The 9,434-nt window shown below is 41.5% G+C and overlaps 1 protein-coding gene across 2 annotated transcripts; it reads right to left on the bottom strand.

Annotated features, from left to right (window-relative positions):
• Positions 1-1,401: 1,401 nt before the first annotated feature.
• On the bottom strand, positions 1,402-8,772 carry LOC143940658 (uncharacterized). Of its 2 annotated transcripts, none has more exons than XR_013263905.1 (2): positions 8,219-8,772; positions 1,402-1,630 (listed from the first exon to the last, which is right to left on the bottom strand). XR_013263905.1 is itself a non-coding variant. In XM_077462260.1 (2 exons), exon 2 carries the CDS (start codon positions 3,308-3,310, stop codon positions 2,030-2,032), a length of 1,281 nt encoding a protein of 426 aa, XP_077318386.1. In that variant the 5' UTR covers positions 3,311-3,514; positions 8,219-8,772; the 3' UTR covers positions 1,857-2,029. The 2 variants fall into 2 exon arrangements, 1 of the variants encoding a protein (XP_077318386.1); XM_077462260.1 differs by lacking the exon at positions 1,402-1,630 and adding an exon at positions 1,857-3,514.
• Between the last annotated feature and the right edge of the window lie 662 nt (positions 8,773-9,434).

The following is a 9,434-nucleotide window of genomic DNA, read 5'->3' as shown; positions in this document are numbered from 1 at the left end:
ATGTGTGTGTAATAGTTTATTTGTTTCTTTGTTGCCTTTTGCCAGGATCCCTGTGAATTAATAGTCCATATATTATTATTATTATTATTATTATTATTATTATTATTATACAGGTTTTATATATCGCCAACAGTTTGTGCAGCGCTTTACAACATGAGGGCAGACATTACAGTTACATTACAAATTGGTACAAGAGGAATCAGAGGGCCCTGATCGTTAGAGCTTACAATCTAAAAAATATATGGTCTATGATGTTACCCTTAGACCCTGTCCTCCTGCTTATTTAGTGGCAATCAGGGACAGAAGATGACATTCTGTGGGAGTTAAGGGATGAGTTCAAACCTTTTTAAGAGCATTGTTTTTTCTCTTTTAGTGGATCAGCAGGTGTCAGGCATTGTGGTTGATGTGGCTCTGCATCACTGGATGATATGATTGATGGTGGATTTTTGGATTTTAAATTTTTTTTAATTAAAGGACTTTTGTGGATGAGTAGGTGTATGTTCCCCTTACTCATTCATGTAAGGGGCTTCCAGATTCTGAGAAGCCTTCTGCTGCAGACCCTAAACAATCGGTCCAGGGTTGTGGGGAAGAGGTCCTTGTTTACATTAACATGGGGACAAGGTGCCTTTCCTGGGGGTCCTCACTGGCAAGGTACCCCCCCCCTGTTGACAGCAAGTGGCCTTGTCAAGTTCAGGAGGGGGGCTCATGTTCTTACCCCCCCCCCCCCCCCCTTCCTTGCCATCTAGGCTGCATGCATAAATAAGGGTCTGGTATGGATTTTGGGTGACTCCATTACTTTTTTTGTTTTTTTCCTAAAGTGTATGTCAGGTCAAAATAAAGAAAAAAAAAGTTAAATCTATTTCTGGAATATACTTAAAGTACTGCAAGTACACAAAATATATTGCCTAATCCTTCAGAAATCCAGTGTGCTTCTAACTTTCTGTGTTAGATAAAAACATAGTGCCTTTGTTACACTTATATAAAAAAGCAGCAAAGGTGCAGAACACAGTAACCTCACAACAATTAAACAGAATCTAACTTATACTAGTTTGAATAAAGTCAGTTTGGACTGGTTGATATGCTTTTTTTACATTTTACCCTTATTACTTATTTTTATTCCTTATTCTGTTTATTTTGTAACCTAATAGATGCACATTACAATACATCAACTAACACAGGCATAGGAATTTATATAGTTATCATATTCGGACGCAAGAGACAAAACCTGCAGGCTCCATACTTTGAAAAATTTAGAGGTGCTTTCCACTTTCACTAATAAAATGGAAAAGCACTTCACTTGCGTGCTGATGAGGAATGACAGGGGCTGCCCTGCTGGGACAGTACTGATCAACTGTTTTCTTTGTCTGAGAAAGCAGCAGTATTTCTGCTCAGAAGTCCGTCGTTAACTCTGACTGTCTCTGACTGACTGTGGCTCTGAGGCTTCTTTATTACATCTTTTATAGACAGAAAAGAGCAAACATCAGCAAATGTAAAAAAAAAAAACATTTTTGCAAAGGAAAGACAATTCTCCGGGTGTTATCAGCTGATAAGACAATCTTCTGGGCGTAGACTGCTTTTTAGGGCTGATGCGGCCTCTTCTTGATGAGTACGTGACAATAGATGACGAATCCTTATTTTACAGAGAAGGATAGAAAAATACATGTATTTAGTATGACATACGGTCAGCCATTTTGTTTCAACATACCTCAATCCTTACAGGCTGATGGAGTGCTTAAAAAAGCCAAAGCTTGTCTTAAATTCATGCCCAGTTCTCTAAGTGTCTCATTTTCATAGGTTTCCAAGATCATAGCTGTATTGCACGAGAAAACCCTAAGCAACATCACCCCTCCCTCTTGCCCTGGGTCCACCTGAACAAGTTCTAGTCGGCCTATATCCAGAGTACTCTCCCTGACCGCGAGTTGTCAGAGGGGTATACACCCATCCCCCTGGACAGTACCAACATCTAAAATTCAGGAAGAGTGGCTTTTCTGACAGATGGGTGATGTCAAGGATCTAAATCTACCTATCTTCACAAAAGTTCCATCTTTTCCGCATCATTTACCTTGGCTTTCTTGCAAAAGCACATAAACAACTTAAAGCATGCATAAAAGAAAAATACGAATAAGAGCACCACTATAATCGTCATTGCTGCCTTCTTAACCCAAGAGAATAACCCTGAGAAACTAAAAGTTCCACCAAACGGATCCCAGTCGCGACCAATATTTCGGGCCTTCTCTTGTAAATTCTTTACTTCCGTACGGTGTTGTGCAATGATGTCATAATAATCAGGTACCTCAATGCTGGTGTTATGTATCCAAGTACAGCACTCATAGTCCTCAGTAGTTTCACAGAGTCCTGTCAGTGCTGCACTCATACTTTCAATTGCTAATTCATGTAATTCTAATTGTTGTCTGATGGCTCTGGTCTCCAGATTTAACTTAGTAATATCATCAGAGTTTTTCTCCAAAACATCATTAATAATTCCTGTATAGTTATTTAGTCTTTTCATTAAGTCTATACCCCATCCTGTCCAGGACGGGAACCAAGCCCATGCCATGTCCTTCTTCAGGAATATTTCTCTTTTACTACGATACCTGAGGGGATATCTAGGATGCATGCTAGCTTCTAATAGGTGATCACCTCGTTCATCACCTACTACTCCCATTACTGGTACTAAACTTGCGAGGTAGCACCATCCCTGAGCTCTTCTAGGTATCCAAGTATAACATTTATCCTCACAACAGATGTATATATTGTTTCCCAGTGCTACTGATCTTGAACTGATATCATTTCTATAACGAGAGGTGTATCCATAGAGGGATAAGTTGGATACTAACCACCTAACATTATTATCCACAATGTTAGTGAGGAAGTCAGATAATGTCTGGTGTGTGCTGGAATTACTGGGATAGAAGCTTCCATTTAATACGACAATGGACAAATTAAACTTGCTGTCTTGGCATTCTCCATTTCCTCCCGTTGTGTTCCCTAAGTTGAAACACCAATCAGGGGAAAAGGCGAGGCCATTTGACTTAAACATTACTGTCTCATTGGTATTTGTTTTAATTATGTTAATGCTACTGTTAGCAAGATCAGTATAGTTTATAGGAACTGCCATCAGTGGTATACTTGCTGTGCTGGGGTGTAATTTGCTACAAATCCAACATTTCTCATATCCTGACTTCTGGGCATAAGCATATTTAAACTTCAGTAATAACATTTTTTTAGAAAATCCTTCATCCTTGTGTATTTTATTCTGTGAGGTAACCAAACTATTAGCCAGAATTACTGAAACAATAAAAAGATACATGTTGTCATTTGCCAACTGGCTCCTTTTTACAATGAGAAGCGTGGATCCAGGTAGGTTTCCCTTCCAATTTCACTGAGGTTGCTGTAATCAATAGCACCTGGAAAGGACCTTCAAACCTTGGTTCCAGTGTCTTTCTGGTATGTTTCTTTACATACACATAGTCTCCTGGTTGTAGATCGTGTGTACCTGTGACAGAATTAGGGTCTGGAAGAGAAGAATACACACTCTTGTGGATTTTAGTCAGACGCTGTTACAACTGTATTACATACATAGTTAAACTATCACATTGTAATTGCATACTTTGAGGAAAATATAAACCTAATCTAGGTGCACTTCCAAACAGTATTTCATATGGGGATAACCCTGTTTTTCCTGTTGGGGTGTACCTAATAGAGAACAAAGCTAAGGGTAGGCACTCAGGCCATGGTTTATTTAACTCTTGCATAGCTTTTTGTATTTTCAGCTTGATTGTACCATTTACTCTTTCTACTGATCCTGAACTCTGTGGGTGGTAAGAAGTATGAAAACTTTGTTGAACCCCTAACATTGCCATCACATTTTGCATTATTTCTCCCGTGAAATGTGTCCCCCTATCTGATTCTATTGTTTCTGGGAGACCAAACCTAGGTATCAGCTCAGTAATCAGTTTCTTGGCGGTGGCTTTTGCCGTAGCTGATTTCACAGGATAACTTTCGGACCAGCCTGAAAATAGGCAGATGCACACGAGAACAAATTCAAAGGGGCCGCTCTTAGGCATTTGTATGTAGTCAATCTGCAGTCTCTGAAAGGGATATTGGGCCCGGACCTGATGTTTACGTGGGGTTTTCACTCTCTGTCCTGGGTTATTAATCAGACAGATTTGGCATGCAGCACAGTAGTTCCTTGCAGTACTACTGAATCCAGGGGCTAGCCATCCTTGGCTTACAATCCTATACATAGAATTGGAGCTGACATGAGTGGGTAAGTGAACAGCCGCTGCCATTGCGGGGTATAGAGAAGCGGGTAGACATATTTTGTCTCCTTCTCTCCATACATTGTCAAGGCCTGGTGCAGCTCCCTCCTTAACCCAACGGTCCTTCTCAATAGCCCCTGCTTGTTCCTGTAGTTCCATTAGCTGCTGCCATGTGGTTTCGGGCATACTCACCTGTACCGTGGCTAAGGTCTCAGGGCTTACTTCCCCTAGAGCTGCCTTCTTTGCAGTTAAATCTGCAAATGCATTTCCTTTTGCCTCAGTTGTTTTTGCGCTCGTGTGTGCCGCTATCTTCATGATGGCTACTCTTATAACCTTTTGAAGATTGTTCAGGACTCTTTTGATTCCTTCACCATGTTTAACAGGTGTGCCTGCTGCTGTAAGGTAACCTCTAGCTTTCCATATGTGGCCATAATCATGTGCCACACCGTAGGCGTATGCGGAATCAGTGTAAATGTTCCCTTCTTGTCCCTCCAAGTGTTCTAGGGCTTTCTCTAGAGCGGTTAGTTCCGCTTCTTGTGCCGACATGTGTGCTGGTAATGACTTTGCCTCAATTACCTGTGTGTCCGTTACCACAGCATAACCTGTGTGATATTTACCTTTGTCATCGGCAAATCTACTACCATCTATGTACAGTGTGTGTTCTGCATTTGCAATGGGTATGTCTGTGACATGTGGGAACCCCGTGGTTTCTTGTTCCATAAGTTGGAAACAATCGTGTTCATCAGATGTTATGTCATGAAATGAAAGTGTGTCAGAATCCTGAGTATCTTGTGCTGTGTCTACACCATTATCATCATTACTCCCCCCTGTCAAATCTGTCTGTAATGGTAAAAGCTGTGCTAAGTTAAAAGAAGTGCATCGCTGAAAGGTAACATTGGGGGGTAGGAGCAAAGTGCATTGTAGACGCAGCTGCCTTGCCATTGATATGTGTTTTGGTTGGACCTGTGATAAGATGGCGTGTATGTCATGTGTGGTATGTACCACTACAGGATTGTCTAAGACAATTTCTGAGGATTTGTCAATGATAATTGACACTGCTGCAACTGCTCGTACACAGGACGGTGATCCTCTAGAGACAGGATCGAGGGCCGCCGAGAAGTATGCTACCGGCCTTTGTTTGATGTGTTGTTGTGTCAACACCCCTGTTGCGTGTCCCGTGATTTCAGCAATGTACAAATGAAATGTTTTGGTATAATCAGGGATCCCGATCGCAGGTGCCGAAATTAGTAACCTTTTTAAGGTGCTAAAAGATTCATGACCTGCTTCTGTGAGTACATAGGGTACTATTTTCAAGCAATCATATAATGGCTGCATCAGAGAACTGGCATGTGGTATCCATTGTCTACAATATGATACCATTCCCAGAAACATACGAAGTTGCTTAAAGTTGCGTGGGATATTCATTTGTCTTATGGCCTGGACTCGGTCTTCAGTGAGATGTCGAGTACCCTGGGATATACAGTGGCCCAAAAAGACAACCTTTTTCTGACATACCTGTAACTTAGTTCTATTCACCTTGCACCCTTTTTCAGCCAGGAATTGTAACAATGAGAGAGTGGCTTTTAAACAAGTATCGTTATCCGGACAACATAACAATAGGTCATCTACATATTGCAACAATACACAAGTGTCAGGTGGTAGCCATTCCCCCTATTTTTACTTTTAAAGGTTTAGTCAGTGGGGCATCAGTCAGAAGACCGTCATAACCACTTATGGGTATGGTGTCACGGGACGTCATGTGTGGAGGGACTACTGAATCAGACAACAGACTGCGTGACGCTCCTGTGTCAACCAAACAAGGAATATGTTTACCTTCCACCTTCATCAACATGTGGAGCATTTTGTTCTCTGATTCAGCTAGGACTGGGGCAAGTCATGCGGTCGGATCGTCCCTATCATTGGTACGCCTCTGTCTGTAGTCCCTCGTGTCTCTGTCCGTGTTTCCTTCCTGTTCGTCTTTTATCCTTTTCCTACAGTCTCTTTTTATATGTCCCACCTTGTTGCAGTAATAACAGGTAAGAGGTTTACGGGAGGAATTCCCTCCTTCATTGACCCGGGCAACAGTGTTAACTCCCGGTGTCCTTCTGGGTTTAGTTTCTGCTAAATCAGCCTCTATGCCTTGTGCTTTCTGCAACAATGTTCCTCTGTCCCGTATGGCTCTCCATTCGGGAGTACATGCTTTCAGTTTGTCACCTATTTGGGGTACTAGTCCTTCCATAAACTGTCGATTGAAAGCCCTAATGGTGACGGGTAAGGCTAAATCTAGACCTTCGTCAGCCATCATGCTTTCCATGTTGAGGTAAAATTCTGTAACAGTCTGACCTGGGGCCTGTTTTATGGGCGCTGTCGAACCCCTTTCCTGCTGTTTCCCTTGGCAAAATTCTCGTAACTGAGCAATAAACAGGGGTCTAGAGTCTATATGACAAGGATGTATTCCTGGTGGATCTGCCGCTGGATCCCCTTGTGGTCTATGTGGAGCAATTTCATTCATAAATTGATTAAACATCGTTAGTGTCATTTTATGTCTACATATATCTTCCCCATCTTGCCAAGTTGCTTCATGTGTGTCTAGTAATTGTGTCACGAATCTACAGAATGCGGCAGGTTTTGCTACGGGATCAGGAGCATTCTGTATTAATGCCATAAGAGTGTCAGCCGACCAAGGTGTCCATGTCCTCAGAACGACTTGTCGAGTCACTGTAGGTGGCTGTCCTGCTTGACCCGCATTTGGATTATTTACTTGTATTACCCTAGTCCGACTATGGACTGGAGCTACGGGCTCTGGTCTTTGAGCGCCGCAATGCACACATTCCTGTGCCCAGTCTGGGTTCTGGGTACCGCATACTCGGCATACCCATCCTCTTCCTCTTAAGGAAGGATAAAGTTTTGGTCTTTCATTACCTGGTGTGGTAGTGTTATAAGGAGGTGGAGTATCTCCCGTATTTACCCTATCGCCGGGAGCAGAAGGAAGACTTTTGTGTCGGACCTTCATATCCCATCCACCCTTTTCCTGACAATACTCCCATCCCTCCTCTTCAGCCCTGTTGGAAACCTTAATTAAACATTGTATTTGTGATACCCATCTGTTCTGCAATATCTCTCCCTGTCTGTCTCTCTTTATTTCTTCCCAACCTTCTACACTTAGCCCATTTTCTCCATCCATCCCCAATTTCTTGAGAATCCTATTTGTGCCCTGTGCCTTATCCTTCCCATACAACATTGTAATTATGTCTTTAACAGCATAACATTTCTGAGATTCCTCCTGGGGTTTACCATGTGTCTGGCCCATTTTGACAGTCCTGCCTAGGTGGCGTTTGGATCACTTACTAAGTGTCTCGTTGCCTTCTCCTCCTAGGGTGCCAAAATACTAAAAACCTCTCCTAGATGAGATTTCTGAAATCGAATTACCTTATATGCTAGCCAACTGACAAATATTATGACCAGACTGACGGCTACAACATATACAAGCATTCCCTTTTGGTGGCCAAACACATATGACTAGGTCTCCGGGACTTTGTGGAGACCTTATTTCCGTCCCATTACCATGGAATCTCTCAGCATTCGTTTCTTATTCCTGCTTTATCGAGGCAGTCAGGACTTATACTTTCAACCCGTTTTTAGGCTCATGAATCAAAAAGCGTATATCAAACTTAAGTGTCGGACCCCCAAAGTACTCTTACGAGTTAAGGGCGCATTCCGTTACCCATTGGGATGATATATGTTTCAATTCACACCATACAAACAGGGCTTATCTCATTCACAACAGACAGATGACAAGTAGACAGACAAGAAACAACGGTAACATAAGCCAAAATATTAAGTTCAAGACCCGCTTACTACAGAGGTTGGTTTTTACCTGAAGAACAATTCAGACAGATCAGGTGGGCACAAATCTAAGAAGCACAGAGTTTATAAGAAAATAAAGCTTTTCTTACCTGCGCAGGATTTGTCTGTGGTTCTTTGATGTGCCCGACCATTTCGTTCCGTCCTTATGTTCGTTCGCCTCTTGTAGTTTCTTCAGCGAGTCCGTGTTCGCGGCGCCAGAAATGTTAGGTGTGACCTCAACAAGTCACCTATTTGTCAGGTTATGTTACCGTTTCCCAATTGTTAGTTAGAGTTCTTATCCAAGCAAAGAGACACAGAGATATTATTCAGTATTTCTGCTCAGAAGTCCGTCGTTAACTCTGACTGTCTCTGACTGACTGTGGCTCTGAGGCTTCTTTATTACATCTTTTATAGACAGAAAAGAGCAAACATCAGCAAATGTAAAAAAAAAAAACATTTTTGCAAAGGAAAGACAATTCTCCGGGTGTTATCAGCTGATAAGACAATCTTCTGGGCGTAGACTGCTTTTTAGGGCTGATGCGGCCTCTTCTTGATGAGTACGTGACAATAGATGACGAATCCTTATTTTACAGAGAAGGATAGAAAAATACATGTATTTAGTATGACATACGGTCAGCCATTTTGTTTCAACATACCTCAATCCTTACAGGCTGATGGAGTGCTTAAAAAAGCCAAAGCTTGTCTTAAATTCATGCCCAGTTCTCTAAGTGTCTCATTTTCATAGGTTTCCAAGATCATAGCTGTATTGCACGAGAAAACCCTAAGCAATGAATGTAAAAGCAGCCTAAAACCAGTAATATTTTATTAACACAGTATGTGATTGTGAAAGTAGTCCTAATCACTAAAACCTCATACACGTTTTAACATATTAAAAAATGGAATCAATTGCAGTGCTTAACAGATGTAATATAAAACACCCGAAATGTTCTAATAGTACATTGAAGAGAAAAATACTCAAAAACAAACATATAAAGAAGTTCAAGGTGAGTCTTTGTGTAAAAAATGTATGGTTATATATTTCAGATGATCTCCAACGTCCAGTGCTCCAGTCACCCAGTGCAGCCTTCACCAATAGCAGATAAATGGACTCACCAGATATAGTTGCTGTTCATGTTTTAACATATTCATTTTATTTTAAAAGTAGTTTTCAATATTTTGACATATATATCTTTCAACAAAATAATGGGCAAAGATTGTGTTATGAAGGTACGGGCAAAGAACTTGGTATGCTTTCAGTCAGCTTCAAGCAGCTTTGTTAAAGCTTTTGAAGCTAAACTCAAAGCATAGCCTCTCCCCCTTACTCCC

This window comes from Lithobates pipiens, unplaced genomic scaffold, assembly GCF_037356315.1.
Source record: "Lithobates pipiens isolate NorthernLeopardFrog02 unplaced genomic scaffold, aLitPip1_a1.2 Scaffold_3, whole genome shotgun sequence".
In the NCBI taxonomy this organism is placed as follows: Eukaryota; Metazoa; Chordata; class Amphibia; order Anura; family Ranidae; genus Lithobates; species Lithobates pipiens.
The sequence above is the reverse complement of the archived record's forward strand: the minus strand, read 5'-3'. Positions and strand labels throughout refer to the sequence as shown.